At 36.8% G+C, this 17391-nt stretch overlaps 1 protein-coding gene across 3 annotated transcripts in view; it reads right to left on the bottom strand.

Moving 5' to 3' along the window:
- Positions 1–17391, bottom strand: part of LOC133765144 (UDP-glucuronosyltransferase 2B13-like) — a 65478-nt gene that overhangs the window by 13835 nt on the left and 34252 nt on the right. For all 3 annotated transcript variants that reach the window (XM_062198769.1, XM_062198768.1, XM_062198770.1), the window contains 2 exons: positions 5690–5821; positions 4430–4517 (listed from right to left, as the gene is read on the bottom strand). In XM_062198769.1, the coding sequence (XP_062054753.1) occupies positions 4430–4517; positions 5690–5821 (220 nt within the window). The remainder of the gene's footprint in view (positions 1–4429; positions 4518–5689; positions 5822–17391) is intronic.

Genomic DNA, 17391 nt, shown 5'->3' with positions numbered 1-17391 from the left:
CAGATTTCTATCGCCAAGAAACTGCATTGAAGTTGTTTCAAATCTCAGAAGAAGCGGCACCTAAGTCTACTGGGGAAGAGAGTGAAGGCCACATGGAAGACATGATATGTGTGTTGATACTTGAATAATGAATACAGGATAGGCAGGTGGAAAATATGAAAAAGTGGATCCTACATAGAAGAAACAGCTCGAGCAAAAAATAGAGGTCACATAGATAGTATTCTTTTAATTAAATAATTAGGTCACAAACTCTGTTATATGGTATGTGTAAGTCAGCAGAGAGTGAGAGGATCATGGTGCTGGCATTAAAGGAAAGATTACACTTCATGAAAAGCACTACTGCTACATGATTAGATTGTGGGATTTTTTTTTCCCCACAGAAAAATACACAGAGAATCATAATCAGTGAGATGCTGTTATTTTATTTGGCTTCTAAAATATTCTCGTGTTGGGGAAGTACAAGGGAAAACTAGAAATAGGACACAGAAAGACCATCCAGAAAGTTACTGAAAAGTTGTCTGTTAGAGGCAATTATAGATGAAATACATATTTTGATTCTAACTATAAAAATATGACTGTATATAATAAAACACCAGATTTTTATTTAAACTTTTATTCCCAAAGTCAAAAAGTCTTATAGCATTGAAGAAGTTAGGGTAGTTTTAAAACTTTTGTTTATTTATTTGAATGATAGGGAGACAGAAAGTGGCCTAAGGACAGAAAGTGAACTCCCATCTGCTGGTTTATTCCCCCAATGCTCGCATAAGCCCCCAGGTAGGCCAGGACAACCAGGAGTCAAGAACTTTATCTGGAGCTATAAGATAAATGGCAAAGATCCAACTACTTAGCTGTCTGACCTGGTACCTCCCTGAGTATGCATTTAGCAGTAAGCTGAAATCCAGAGCTGAGTTGGGACTCAAATCCAGGAAATCTGATATGGAATGAAGGCTTCTCAAATTACTGCACCAAACACCCACTCGAAGTAAGGTTTTTAAGAAATATTTTTATTGATGATCAGGGGTATTGGTTTATAGTTCTCTTTCTCTGTTGTATCTTTTTCTGGCTTAGGAATTAGTGTGAGATTGGCTTCATAGAAAAAGTTTAGGAGGATTCTCCCCCTTTTTCTTGTTTTGAATAGCTTGAAAAGAATTAGAAATAGTTCTTCTTTAAATGTCTGGTAGAGGCCGGCGCCATGGCTCAACAGGCTAATCCTCCACCTTGCGGCGCCAGCACACCGGGTTCTAGTCCTGGTTGGGGCTCCGGATTCTGTCCCGGTTGCCCCTCTTCCAGGCCAGCTCTCTGCTGTAGCCAGGGAGTGCAGTGGAGGATGGCCCAAGTGCTTGGCCCTGCACCCCACGGGAGACCAGGAGAAGCACCTGGCTCCTGCCTTTGGATCAGTGCGGTGCACTGGCCGCAGCACGCCAGCCACGGCGGCCATTGGAGGGTGAACCAATGGCAAAGGAAGACCTTTCTCTCTGTCTCTCTCTCTCACTGTCCACTCTGCCTGTCAAAAAAAAAAAAAAAAAATGTCTGGTAGAATTCAGCAGTGAAGCCTTCTGGTCCTGAGCTTTTCTTTCTTGGGAGGGTCTTTTTTACTGATTCAATCTCTGTCTTGGTTATTGGTCTGTTTAGGTTTTCTAGGTCTTCATGACTCAATTTTGATAGATTGTATGTGTATAGGAATCTATTCATTTCTCCTAGGTTTCCCAAAGTGTTAGCATTCATCTCTTTGTAGTAATATCTGATGATTCTTTTTATTTATTGGTGTTACATTCACTTTTTCATTTCTAATTTTATTGATTTTTCTTCTTCTTTTGGATAGTTGGGTCAATGGTGTATAAATTTTATTTATTTTTCAAAAAACTAGTTATTCATTTCACTAATATTTTGTATTAATCTTTGGTATCAATTTTGTTTATTTTCTAATTGTAATTATTTCCTTCTTACTAATTTTGGGTTTGGTTTGTTGTTGTTTTTCTATGTCATTGAGATGCATAGATGACTCATTTATTTGGTGCCTTTCCAATTTCTTGACTAGGTTCCAGGTGCTATGAATTACCATCTTAACACTGCTTTTACTGTATTCCATACTTTTACTATGTTATATTGTTGTCTTCATTCCAGAAATTGTTTTGATTTCTCTTTTGATTTAATCTATGACCCTCTGTTAATTCAGGAGCATGTTGTTTAGTCTCCATGTGTTTGCATATTATCTAGAGATTCATGAGTTTTTGATTTCCAGTTTCATTTTGTTGTGCTCAGATAAGATGCATGGTATGATTTTGATTTTTTTGAATTTTCTGAAATTTGCTTTATCACCTAGCATATGGTCTATCCTAGAGAAAGTTCCATGTACTGATGAGAAGAATGTGTGTTCTGCAACTGTGGGATGAGAAGTTCTATACATATCATTTAGATTCATTTGGGCAATAGTGTCAATCAGCTCTGTTGTTACTCTGCTGATTTGCTGTCTAGATCTGTCCATTAATGAAAGTGGGGTTTTGAAGTCCCCCATTACAATTGTGTTGGATCCTATGTCTCATTTTAGATCTGTTAACATTTACTTTAAATATCCATGCACCCTGTAATTGAGTGCATATAAATTTATTATTGTCATACTTCCTGTTGAATTGATCCCTTATTCATTATCATTACATAGTGCCTTCCTTCATCTCATTTAACAATTTTTGTTAAAGTTTATTTTGTCTGATATTAGGATGGCTACAACTGCCCTATTCTTTTTTCTGTTAGTATGGATTAACTTTTTCCATCCTTTCACTTTCAGTCTGGATGTATCTTTGTTGGTGTGATGTGTTTCCTATAGGCACCATATACTACAAAGCAGTTATATTCAAAACAGCCTGGTATTGGTACAAAAACATATGTTTAGACTAATGGAACAGGATAGAAACTTCAGAAATCTATCTGCACGTCTACAATCAACTGATTTTTGACAAAGGAGCTAAGATTAATGCCTGGAGAAAGAGCAGTCTCTTCAAAAAAATGGTGCTTAGAAAATTGGATCTCCACATGCAGAAAAATGAAGCTAGACCCCTACCTTACACCTTATACAAATATCCACTCAAAATGGTTCAAAGGCCTAAATATAGGACCCAATACAATCAAATTACCAGGGAACATTGGGGAAAACCTGCAAGACATTGGCTAAAACAAGGCTTCTTGGAAAAGATCCCAGAAGCACAGGCAATCAAAACCAAAACTGACAAATGGCATTATGTCAAACTGAGAAGCTTTTACACTGCAAAAGAAACAATCAGCAAAGTGAAGAGACAACCAACAGAATGGGAGAAAATATCTGCAAACCATGCAACTGATAAATGGTTAATATCCAGAATCTATAAAGAGCTCAAGAAACTCAACAGCAACAAAACAAACAGACCAGTTAAGAAATGGGCAAAGAATCTGAACAGGCACTTTTCAAGACAGGAAATTCAAATGGCCAACAGACACATGAAAAACATTCAGGATCACTAGCCATCAAGGAAATGCAAACAAAACCACAAGGAGGTTTCACCTCACCCCAGTTAGAATGGCTCTCATGCAGAAATTAACAAACAACAAAGGCTGGCAAGGATATGAGGAAAAAGGTACACTAGTCCACTGTTGGTGGAGATTTAAACTGGTCCAGCCACTGTGGAAGACAGTGTGGAGATACCTCAGAAATCTGAATATAGACCTACCATATGATCTAGCCATTCCAACTCTGGAAATTTACCCAAATCAAAAGAAATCAGCATATTAAAGGGTTATTTGCATCTCTGTGTTCATTGAAGTTCACTTCACAATAGTTAAGAAATAGAATAAACCCAAATGCCCAACAACTGATGACTGGATAAATTAATTATATTATAGATAGAGTACTACTCAGCTGTGAAAAATGAAATCTTGTCTTTTGCAACAAAATGGATGAAATTGGAAACCATTACATAGTTCATGAAATAATTAAGTCCCAAAAAGATATCATATTTTTCCCTGATCTATGGTAACAAATAGAGTACCTAAAATAAAATATATTGGAATGAAATGGACATTTTGAGATTCTATGACTGTTTATAGCCTTTGTCTCTTCTGTTGAGGAATAGTGGTTTTTGTTTTCTTCGTACTATTTTTTTGAACTCTTTACTTAGTACAGGGTTAACCTTTAGGTATCACATAAACTGAAAATAGATCTTTGTAAAAATTACATAGGAATAGTAGAGGGAGGAGGAAGTAGCGTTGGAACATGGACAGGAGGGAGTGAAGGGTGGGGAGGATCACTATGTTCCATATCTGTATCTATGAAATACATGAAACTTGCATAACAAATAAAATTTAAAAATATTGTTATTAATAAATACTTAATTATTTTGTTTCCTATTGATTATCAAATTATTTGTCATGTTTTATGCATTCTTCTTCATATTCTTACCAAGAAGGTCATTCTGAGGTATCCAATTATACAGTTGAGTATTCGGTCCTAAGGTATCTGGTTTCTTGCCATTATATCTCCACAGAACCTATTCAGGAAAAAAAACCTTACCTTATTCAAATTCCAAATTACAGGATTTTAGAGTTCTTAAGAGATTAACAGTTCACATGCTTAAGTGTCTTTCACATGAGAGATAGGAAATAATTAAGAGATGTTAAATAATGAAAAGTATAATACATTAATGTAAATAGAATATCTACATTTTATGCCCTTATTTTTATATTTAGATAGAAGAATGTAATTGTGATACTCTAACAAAGGAGATCACCAATGACAAACTGAAGTTTTAAAGAAATAGGTAGCTATTATAATTCTTGTATAAAATCCTATAGCAAATTCCTAATGACCTACATATCTACTTTTATACATCTATGTTTTGTGCTAGCCCTCTTCTTAGAAACTTGGTATCAACCTGTTCTCTTTTAATTAGTGAGCAATAGGACAGTTAAGACAGTTTACTTGCTTCATAATTTATTTTATAATAGTCTTTTGGCTTAATGGGGCCCCCTTTTTTTATACACAGGGTTTATCACAAAAACAGGATCCTATCCCTTCATGTTCCTAATTTAGACATTGGCAGACCCATGTCCATCAGGGAAGGCTGGTTTTTTGCTTTCTCTAAATCAAATTGGCAGGTCTTTAGACTCAAGGTTGGTGAGCCCTGCCCTTTTTTTTCTCTGAATAGCACAATGAATCTGCATATTGCAAAATACAGGGAAAGTAAAAATACTCAAATCGCATGTGAAGACTAGTTTTTGTTATGCAATCCAGTCTTTGTTTTTTTCAAAATCTGCTTGTTATTACTGTTCTAGTGTCATTACTCATTAATATTTTAATCCCTTCTGCAAACATCTGTATTGTGCACATTGCTTTCAGCAATTCTGCTTGGCAAATAAGGAAATGACAAGGCAGAATTTGGTAATTACGGTATGCCAGCCTGCAATACCAGTATGATACAAACTCACACTGTACCCGGTGTTTTTCTTGCTGATCAAAATGTTAATGCAAATAGTTTTGTATAATCACCAGGAGTATCTATACTATTTATCACCTGACATGTATATTTTTCTTTTAAAAGTGATTTTGGAGATAAATTACAGATATAACAGTCTACTGGGCAGAGGAAGCTTCAATAATCAGACTTTTAAAGATTTTAATAGTCTTTATAGTAAATTACTACCATAATACATGTTTTTGAACCTTTTGTGGAAGCCGGGCAAGAGCTGATGCAATCACATTGGCCCTTTCTTCTGGCAAATTACTGATCATTGACCCCAGGGAAAACACCACAACTCCCTCTTCTCCAGAGCTCTGCACAAAGTCTTCCATTTCCTGTGGAGAAAGGATTTGACTCATTACAAAAGAACTGCAGCATAGCAAACACTATTAAAAAGGTCAATTATCATCATCATGTATATAATGCCAGTGTATGTGTGTGTTTTTGTGTGTATGTGTGTACACGTTTGTTTAAGAAATGTAACACAGCCACTATATACTACTGACACATTGTGGTCAGATTTCTCTGACATTTCCTGTCAAATAGCTCCTATTTTCTTTGGGTGGCTATACATTCTTATCTGTTTTGTCCAATGTAAGTACAATTTTGTTGATTTAGAATCTTGCTAAATTAATTTATAATACTCTACCACCCTTAAAATCTGCTCGCCGTCAATTTGTTCTCAGATGGCTCTTCTTTCTTCCCCATTTGATGTGTGAACACCTTGGGCTGCTTTTCAGCAATAATCCCATCAGGTCAGTGTGGTTAAAATCCCTCTTAACCCTTAATGTTTCCTCATTAAATTTCTATTCAGGACTCCCATATAGCACCTTCACCCCCCCCACCCCTTTTTTGTTGTATTCTGAGTTGAGTTCAATCTTTTGCTTTTTCTGCAAAATCTCTTTGCCATACTCTGCATACTTATTGCGGAGAGTGCAAGATAAAGTCTACCTTACTTTCTTTACCTAGTGTCAGGAATTCCACTTTCCTTAACAGCTATCATACTACATCTCAGAAGAGTGTTAGATTAGTTTTGGAGTCCTAGGTCTCTTACCCAAGATGCAAGTGTGCATTTTTGAACCTTTTGTTTTCACTCCTGACTGACTTATCTGGGATCAGTTAGTGAGTCAAATACCCAAACCACGGCTCTGTAGAAAGCCACACGGAAGCTGACAAGGACACATTCTGATGGTTTTGAATCTCAGTATTCTCTTAAGGCTGAAGAAGAGGTTGGGAATATTTAGGTGTCTCTGTTACAAGGAGGTGAATGAGAGTCGCAGGCAAGCTGAAGCTTGGGAAATTTCCAGGCTTCTTGGATTAAAAGCCGTCTTTAGCCTGGACATGTTACTTGCTGGCTCTCTCTCTGGCATGAGGATTATTCTCTGATTCATGGGCTGGGAAATTTCCCTTTCACGGTCTCTTTTTGAGAAGGCTGGTTCTGTAACTTCCCCATGGGAACATCTCAGCAGAGCCAAACCTCCTTTTCAAACTCTTACTGAGGATCTGTTCTGCCAATTTTCTTGGGTCCTTTACTTGGGGGTTATTATTTTAGTACAGGAAACGTAGTTAAGAGATGGCCAAAGGACATGAATGGGTATTTTTCAAGGGATGAAATATAAATGGCCAAGGGACACATGAAAAGATGTGCAAGATCACTAGTCATCAGGAAATGCAGATAAAAACTATAATGAGATTTTACCTCACTCCAGTTAGAATGGCAATAACTCCAAAACAAAACAAATAATAAATAAATGCTGGTAAGGAAATGGGGAAAAAGGTATGCTGACATACTGTTAGTGGAAATCTACACAAGTAAAACCATTATGGAATACAGTATGGATATTACTCAGAAATATGAAAATAGAAGTACCAAATGTCCCAATCATCCCATTCCTGGGAATTTACCCAAATGAAATGAAATCAGCGTATGAAAGAGTTATTTGTGCCCACATGTTTATTGCAGCTCAATTCACAATAGCTGAGATATAGAATCAACCTAGATGTCCATCAACTAATGACTGGATAAAGAAAATGTGGTATATATTCATGATGGAGTACTACTCAGCCATAAAAAAGAATGAAATCCGATCCCTATAAAAAAATGAATGCAACTGGAAACCACTGTCCTTAGTGAAACAAGCCAGTCCCTAAAACACAAAAACCATGTTTTCTCTGCTATGCAGTAGTTAATACATAATACAAAAACAAATGTACAGAAATGAAACAGATGTCTTGTGATTTAACTGTTGCTTTTAGCCATTATTTACATTCCTGTGGAACTGTGGTCTTTCTACTTTTTACTTGTTGAATATTATTGTTAGTGGTTCATTAAGCTTGATTTTATAGAGACTGAAATTATGTTCTTGAAAAAATTAAAGAAAAAAGAAAGGAAGGGAGGAGGGATATTGAGGGATGGAGAGAGGGAGGGAGCACATTATAGTTATCTTCTTAGAAATGTAACTATGAAATATTTGAAATTTTTTCTCTTATATTAATAAAAATTTTAAAAGAAAAGAGGTTTAAAAGAACTAGTTATTGTATCTTCAGAATCTGTTGTTTTATAAAATTCTTAACCCAACATAAAGTAAAAATAATGACTTAAGCATGAATGTACTGATGATGAGGAGTATAACTTTTTCATAGCCTTCCTGTTTGAAACTTTGCTTTGTAAAAATGTTTTAGTAGAATTTTAATATTTGATGAATTCATTTTTCTTTTATTAAAATTATTTTAACTTATAACCCTTTAAGAAACAATACATTTGTAAACAGATAACACTAATTTTTCTTCCTACTGATATTTTCAGAATTCAGAAACATAATGATTTTTAATGGAGGTATAATTATTTGCTTAAATTCAATGGAGTTCTGTACTTATTATAACAATTTGAATTGCAGACACTGTTTTTATTGCTCAGAGTTTGGAATGTTATAAATGACATTGTTCATAGAATCTGATTTAATGGACTCAGATTGACTTTACAGAGCCTATACTTTCTTTTTTGTGTGTTTTGTTTTGTTTTTTTGACAAGCAGAGTTAGACAGTGAGAGAGAAAGAGAAAAAGGTCTTCCTTCTGTTGGTTCAACCCCCAAATGGCCGCTTTGGCCTACCCACTGCACCAATTTGAAGCCAGGAGCCAGGTGTTTCCTTCTGGTCTCCCATGCAGGTGCAGGACCCAAGCACTTGGGCCATCCTCCACTGCCTTCCCGGGCCACAGCAGAGGGCTGGACTGGAAGAGGAGCAACTGGGACAGAATCCGGCACCCCAACCGGGACTAGAACCCCGGGTACCGGTGCTGCAGGCAGAGGATTAGCCAAATGAGCTGCAGCGCCAGAGAGCCTAGGCTTTCAAAGGCACTTTTGAAAAACTGGCCTAGTACTTGGCTCACAGTGTTTCTTACACTGTATATGAGGAAATAAGGCCAAAGTTTGCTTGGTCAAGAAATCTAACCAGACTTTCTTCACTTAATTCCAAAAGAACAGTAAAATTTCTTTATTGGTGATCACAGTGGGGGAAATTCTAGGGAAATTTTATGTTTCAGTGAAATACTATTGCAAATTGTGATTACCTGGAAATTTGACTAGATAACAATATGTCTGTTATTATTGCATTTTCAATTGACTAGATTCCCTTATGTGAGGGACTATAAAATGTTTGTAGAGACTGTGCACAATATTTATTTCAGTTTTGTCATAAAGCTTTTGAAATCTCCTTGTGTCTTCCTAAAAATTTATAAGCCTATGCTTCCAGTGTTTCTTTTATGCTCTTGACTTGGTGCTTTGATGCAAAAAACTGTCTTCCCACATCCTTACTGTGATTATTTAATGGGTCTTTCCAGTTAACAATGGATGCTTCCATGCTCTGCTCTGAGATATAATGGCAAGGTACTGTTCTGTCATTGAACAACAGGAGGACTGACAAAGATTCTTTCCTATATGGTCTCCAGCCAATCTTTTCTAGAGTGTTGTCTCCTCTAGTTCTAAAACTTGTCACTTCCACGTGTATCTTGTGTATCTCCATATTCTCCAGTGTCAATCAAAATGCTGCCCAGTCAGCTAAATCAGAATTCTTTACCCACATGGCAATGTTTGAACTCCCTGTGCTGTCTTTAAGTAGAATACTGTTGGGTTGAGTTAGCCTGAGTCTGTCCTAACTGTTGATTTTTCCCTTAATACTATTCTGTTTGCTGACCACTATTTTGTATCTTCACTATACTTCTCTATTTCCCTCTTATACTGAGTCAAGCCCAAATCTCGGTAATTATATTCTTTATATCTACTGAGGAACTTCTTAGTAAAATCTGCCTTACTGTCTTGAACAGGGATCATGAATAATTATTATCTAACTATAATGAAATAGATACTGTTGCAAAACTTTGTACACAGACTCCTCACTTACCATGTGATTAATTATTAATATATAATTTCAAAAGGTTTCCTGTGGATCAATGGTCTTCTGCCTTTATTTGTTGAACACTATATTTAGTGGGCTATTAAGTCTGTGACTGTAAAATAATTAAAGCATACTATAAAAAATTAAAAGAAAAAAGAAAGAAAAGAAAGAGGGGGAAGAGAGCGAAGTTCTTAGAATTACATCTTTGAAATCTAAGAAATCTGTTATCTTTACAGTAATAAAAATAAACATTTAATGATATGGGAAAATATTCCTGATTCATTGAAAAATAATTTAAAAAATTATATACTCATAGAGGAAATTTAAAATAAAGTAAAAGTTATATTTTTAAAGAAGAATCTTATATAATAGATCACTTGTTATTATTCCAGGAAAATTATCTGGTAAGTGATTCTAATTTAGTCATTAGTGTTTTACTTCTCTATGAGTACTAAGAAAAAGTTAGATACGATTGGGATGGATTTCTAGCTATCTTTTTCTCAGCTCTATAAGCTTTTGCTTTAAACGTGATCCGATTTCCTAGCAGCTAGCTCTAAATCATTCCTTAACATGAGATTATCAACCACGGAAATACAGGAATCAGTACTGTGATTTAGAGTTTAGGATTAAAATAATCCTAAAAGTCCTATTTATACAGGACTCATTCATTTGTAGCTACCTATTTAAATGATCATACTTCTGAGCTTGGGTGTGTATAACATCTTTTACTCCAAAATCACATTTTAAAAGTGATGTCCCAGAAGAATATGCTGTCCATAACTGGCCGTTAGGAATTTCCTCATCCTTTTACTCTCTCCTACAGGGAGTGCTTGACCAAAAGTGAACAAAGTGCACTAGGCATTTCTCCAGTGAAGATCCAGTCAATGTATTGTATAGCATACTTATACTATAAAAAGTTCCTTTTGAAGATGTGTTTGCCTGGACTTGATATTTTTCTTATCTATGATACTTGGTACTTGACACACATTTTAACAAGAGTAATTCCACATTTCTCAATAAACTCACCCAAATATGAAATAGAGAACCACAGGTTTTCTAGATTTGTTGTCAAAACTATGCACTCATCCTTTTGCTGATCCATCTGTTTTCAATTCATTATTTTCTCTTTTCTCTCAACAAAATAAAGTCTAAATCTTTGCAATTTAAGAAATGTACTTTCTCTTCCTGATTACTGTTTGAAATTTCTTTCATAAATGTTTTACAAAAAGAGGGAGAAAATGTTTTTAAATTTGTACAAATTAAATTGCCCATTTCAGGGTCTGGCATTGTGGCATAATAGGTAAAGCCACTGCCTGTAATATCTGCACCCTATATGGGTACCAGTTCCAATCCCGATTGCTCCACTACCTATCCAGTTCCCTGCTATGTGGTGGAATGAGAAGGCCGTGCCAAGATGGTCACTGGCAAGTGAGCATCAGTTACTCAGGACTGGCTTTGGAACCCACCTGGCAAAAGAGCCTGCCTGGCAACAGGCAGTGATTGGTTAGGGCATAAACCACTCCTTGACCGGATTGGCTGCCTCGGCTGTATAAGCTGTTGTACCAACTGAAATAAATGAGTCTGCGGGCTGCTGGCCTCTGGCCTGCTTTCACACGACTCCCGGTGTCTCTGTCAAGACTGTGCTCCTCTTACCCCCACTGTACTCCTCCTCTCAGAACGAATCCACAGCAACATCTGGTGCCCAAGGTGACTGAGAGAGATAGCGTGATGGACTCGGCGAGGTCCCTCCTTGATTTCAGCAAGAAGGCCCCTCAGTGTTTTGTGCGCTGTTTGGTTCTGTGATGGTGAGCACAGAACCCCCTCCTACGCCCCTTTCCTTGTCCTTGTCCTCATTCTAAGTGACTCCAGGTTAGGCACACACCGCCCAGAAGTGTAATGCTGCTTCTTGGCCCCTCCTTTTACTTTTGGTTCACCCGGCGAATTCACATAAGGGACTGATCATCCCAGAATTCGGAACCAAGTCATTTTCCCTCACTCGAGAGAGGTGATGCTCCGGAGACACCCGGTGGGCATACAGCCTTGACCTAACGAATCAAGGAAGTCCCCCACTAAGCACAGGACATGCTTATGATCTGATACACCACTGTCTGTTCCTCTAAGGTTGGGAACCCCCTGCATAACGCCATCAGCCACTGAGGTGCTAAGAATTTGTTTTGTTATGGCAGCAGTGCTGTGGGTGTCTTTCTTTTGGCTAGAGTTGGCATGGCACACCGCCCTTAAGCACTCAAACATAGGAATCATACCCCCCTCTCAGAAGCCCACACAGATTACAAAGAGCCGAGAATATGTTTGTGTATTTCCAGAGAATGCAGGACAACCCATTTGGGTACAAGCCAGAAACATCAAGCCTGCAACTGACAGTCAACCAGAATCAGCTCAACAAGACTGAGAGACCACTTTGTTGGCAGACGCACCTGCTACCGATTGTCAAGCTCACAGCCTGAGTGTGGTCACACTACTCCTGATTACCATTGTTCCTCATTCCTACCCCATCTGAGCAAGCACTCCTGTGGTCTCCCACTTTGAGGGCTGGTTAATCAACGATGGGTAAAATCCTCTGGGGGACAACCTAAGACAGGCACAGCCACATGAGGAGATCACATGGAAATGGGGTCAACAATGGTATGGCCAAGGATCATGCCTCCCGTTGCTCAAAAATAAATGAAAAGGGGGAAATGTGGTAGAATGAGAAGGCCATGCCAAGATGGCCACTGACAAGCAAGTGTCAGTTATTCAGGAAATGTCTTCAGAACCTGCCTGTTTGGATTGGTTATGGCATAAAACACCCCTTGACCAGATTGGTTGCCTTGGCTATATAAGCTGCTGCACTAGCTGAAATAAACAAGTCTGTGAGCTGTTCGCCTCTCCCCGCTTTCACCTGACTCCTGGTGTCTGTGTCATGACTCCGCGCCTCTTGTCCCCACCATGCTCCTCCTCTCAGAACGAACCCACAGCAACACTACTAGTGTGACTTGCAAAGCAACAGAAGATGGTGAAAATGCTTGGGCCCCTACACCCCCATGAGAGGCTTGGAAAGAGCCCGTGGCTCCTGGTTTCACCCTGGTCCAGCCCTGGCCATTTCAGCCTTTTGGAGAGTAAGCCAGTGGATGGGAGATCTCTCTTTCTCTCTGTCTCTGTTTCTGTCTTTCTCTCACTGTCTCTCTCTGTAATTTTGTCTTTCAAATAAATAAATAATATAAACCTTTGAAAATAAGTAAATAAATAAATTGGCCACTGAATTTTTTAAAATTAATTTAAATTGATGTCATCAGTTTCAACTTGAAAGTAATAGTCACATGATTTACATGGAGCATTCAGATAATCTAATTTCACTGTCTTTTGTCTCAAAGATTAACCACTTAAAATTACTTTATCCATGCTACGGAAAATATTTTCCTATGTTATAATAATAATACCACTTCTTTTTACAAATTAATGACCACCATAATCTGGTCATTCTCATTCTTTGTGAAAATATTTTAAAAAAGAGTAAGAGAGAGCAAGAGTGTCGAATTAAAAAATATTGGAAAAAGTACAATAAAAAGTAACATCATTAATCTCAATACAAAATGCTCCTGTTTAAATTTTGTGTGCTTTATTTCTGGTCTGTTTTCTCTCAAGAAGAGAGATAGTAGAATAAACAGTCATTAGTGGAGTAGTCAGAGTATACATGTTATTCATTAAGTTTGCCAGCTTATCTAGGTGAGGGTTGTGGTTCCTGCCAAAATTACAAAGGAATTGATCTCAGTCCACAATATATATCATGATAGTGAACAACTTTGTAAATCAGCAAGAATAACCACAATGTCACCAGGAGACATGAGGTGAGGAAATGCTTTTGGAAAAATGACCTCAGCAGACTTGTTAAAGACAGGTTTGAAAATACAACATCCTTTTATGATGAAAACCTTTAGCAAATTGTATATGGAAGGAACATCAAAATCAAGGCAAGGCAATTTATGACAAACATACAGCCAGTATCATATTGAATGGGGAAAGTTGGGAGCATTTCCAGTAAGATGGAACCAGACAAGAATGTCAGTTTTCAGAGTTGCTATTGAATATGGTTCTGAAAGTTTCAGCCAGAACCACTAAGCCAGTGAAAGAAATCAAAGGAATACAAATTAGAAAGGAGGAAGTCAAATTATCCCTGTTTGTAGATGACATGATTCTACATATAAGGAAACAAAAGACTTCACCAAGAGATTACTGGAACACGTAAGAGAGTCTATTAAAGTTACAGGATATAAAATCAACACATAAAAATCAATAGGCTTTATATACACAATGGAAAAGAATAGAAATCCCAGAAATCAATCCACACATCTACAACTAACTAATCTTTGAAAAAGGAGTTAAAATCAATCCCTGGAGTAAGGACAGTCTGTTCAACAAATGGTGCCAGGAAACTTGGATCTCCATGTGCAGAAGTATGAAACAAGACCCCTACCTTTCATGCTACGCAAAAATCAACTAAAAATGGATCAAGGATCTAAATTTGCTACTCGGGGCCTGATGCTGTGACTCAGCGGGTTTAAACTGCAGCCTACAGCCTCACATCCCATATGGGTATGGTTCATGTCCCAGCTGCTCCACTTCTGACCCAGCTCTCTACTAATGCACCTGCAATAGCAGATGAGGATGGCCAAAGTCTTGTGCCTCTGCATCTAGCTGGGAGATCCTTAAAAAATTCCTTGTTCCTGGCTTCAGCCTGGTCCAGTCCTGGCTGTTGCAGCCATTAGAAGTATGAACCAGATGATGGAAGATCTCTCTGTGTGTCCCTTTTACTTTCTCTCTGTAACTCTGCCTCTCAAATAAATAAATAAAATCTTAAAAAAAAAAATTTACTACCTGATTCCATCAAATGACTGGAGGAGAACACTGAAGAAACTACAAGGCATTGGCATAGGCCAATATCTTGGAAAAGACCCCAGAAGTACAGGCAATCAAAGCCAAAATTGACAAATAGGATCACATTAAACTGAGAAGCTTCTGCACTGCAAAGAAACCACTCAACAAAATGAAGAGGCAACCAAAAGAATTGGATAAAATATTTATAAACTATGCAACTGATAAAAGGTTAATATCCAGGATCTATAAAGAGCTCAAGAAACTCAGCAAAAGCATTCCATGTAAGAAATGGGCAAAGGACATGAACAAGCATTTTTCCAAAGAGGAAATTCAAATGGGCAACAGATACATGAAAAAATGCTCAGGATCACTAACCATCAGGAAAATGCAAATCAAAACCACAATGAGTTTTTACCTCAACCCAGTTAGAATAACTTTCATACAGAAATAAAAAAAAAAAACAATAAATGCTGCTGATGATGTGAGGAACAAGGTCTATTGTTGGGGATGCCAATTGGTACAACCATTGTGGAATACAGTGGACATCTGTACCTCTCTATTTATTGCAGCTCAATTCACAATATCTAAGATATGGAATCAACTCAAATTCCCATTAACCAATGCCTAATGAAAGAAAATGTGATGTATGTACATTATGGAATACTAATCAGCCATAAAAAAGAAAGAAATCCTACTTAAGCAACAAAATGGATGCAACTGGAAATCATCATGTTTAGTGAAATAAGCCATTCCCAAAAAAGCAAATACCATATGTTTTCCCTGATCTGTGGTAAGTTATAGAGTACAAAAAATACAATATATATGGGCAAAATTGACATTTTGAGACTTGATTATTGTTGATAGGTCTTGCCTTTACAGTTCAGGAACAATGTTTTTATTTTCTTTGGACTATTGAATGCTTTATTTAGTGGAGGGTTAATCTTATAATTAGAAAATATATTGAAATTATGTCATTGTAAAAATGAAGAAAGGAAAAAATTAGAAGGAAGGCAGAGCAATGGTGGGAGTGTGGGTTGGGAGGATATTGAATGAGAGTATCACTATGCTCCTAAGTCTTTATATATGAAATACATGAATTTATTCATCTTATATAAATTATTTTTAAATAATCAAGCAAAAATCTATTGAGTTCAGTAAAGTTAGCCTCCAAATTGAGGTATGACTATTTATCTTAACACAAGAAAATAATTATATTTATCATTTTGACTCTCAATTTCCACCTAATTTTCATAATGTAGATAAGTGTTCTGTAATAAAATAATTATAATAGTGTTGTATAAAAACAATATATGGTTTTAAGCATTCCTTGGAAAGATGTTTAAATTATTGTTTCTCACTCTAATAATTAACACGAATTTATTGTGACCCGAAGGGCAATTTTTTATTTAAATGCACATATACATATGTGCATGTATACTTATATTTTATTTTAAATGCATATGTAATAAATGTTTAAGTTGAGAGTGTATACTGTTAACGTTTTGGTATATGTATGCCAGATACCGTGGTCAACTCATGGTGATCTCAATTCCACTATCTCAAACACTGATCAATTCTTTGTGTTTGGGACATTCACTATTCTCTCATACAGCTATTTTAAGATATACAATAAATTACATACTATACATTTTTCAGATATTTCATGTATTATGTAAATAAGTAGTTCTTTCAAAATAGAATTTATCTAAGATTCTAATAATTGGTGGAAAGGAAGTACTTTGTTGCAACAATTTTTATAATAAATCAGACAATTCATAATTATTGATATGGATTCAAATCTTATTTCTGCTACTTAATGACAATAACTTTAGTTACCAATGATCACAATTAGACTGTATTCATCCTTGTCCTCGTCCTCCTCCAAAACGCCTTTGTTCCTGTCCTCCTGACACTGTCACTGTCCCTTAAAATAGTTGAGAGAATCTTTCAAGTAGAGGATATATTACTTTGCCTTCCTTAATCTGACTTGAACATTTTACTTGTGAAAGTTATAATTTCTAGCCCCAATAATTAGCATTAAAATCTATATTGGGTTTCAAGATAGGAAGAAAAGGTTTTGTAAGAAATTATATGATAGTCAGTAAACACTCATTGCTTTCTACTTTATATTATAAAAACGTATTAATTTAAAACTTTAGGTTTTTTGTTTGCCTTCATTAAGAATATCATCCCATTGCTAACCAAGTACTTCTACAAGTCTAATAATGGCAAATTTCTGTTGTAAGCAGTAGAAATTACTTTTTTAAATTTTTTTTTTAAAATTTATTTGACAGATAGAGAGAAAGACAGAGAGAAAGGTCTTCCTTCCGTTGGTTCACCCCCTAAATGGCTGCTATGGCTGGAGCTGTGCCAATCTGAAGCCAGGGGCCAGGTGCTTCTTCCTGATCTCCCATGCGGGTGCAGGGGCCCAAGCACTTGTGCCATCCTCCACTGCCCTCCCAGGCCACAGCAGAGAGCTGGACTGGAAGAGGAGCAACTGGGACTAGAACCCGGTGCCCCTATGGGATGCCGGCACCACAGGCGGAGGATTAGCCAAGTGAGCCATGACACCGACCCCAGAAATCACTTTTTATATACATATTGGCAGAATTTATGGTCTTTGTTTTGTCTGAAGCATGTG

This window comes from Lepus europaeus, chromosome 8 (genome assembly GCF_033115175.1).
Source record: "Lepus europaeus isolate LE1 chromosome 8, mLepTim1.pri, whole genome shotgun sequence".
Lineage (NCBI taxonomy): Eukaryota > Metazoa > Chordata > Mammalia > Lagomorpha > Leporidae > Lepus > Lepus europaeus.
This window is presented reverse-complemented; position numbering and strand designations above follow the sequence as displayed.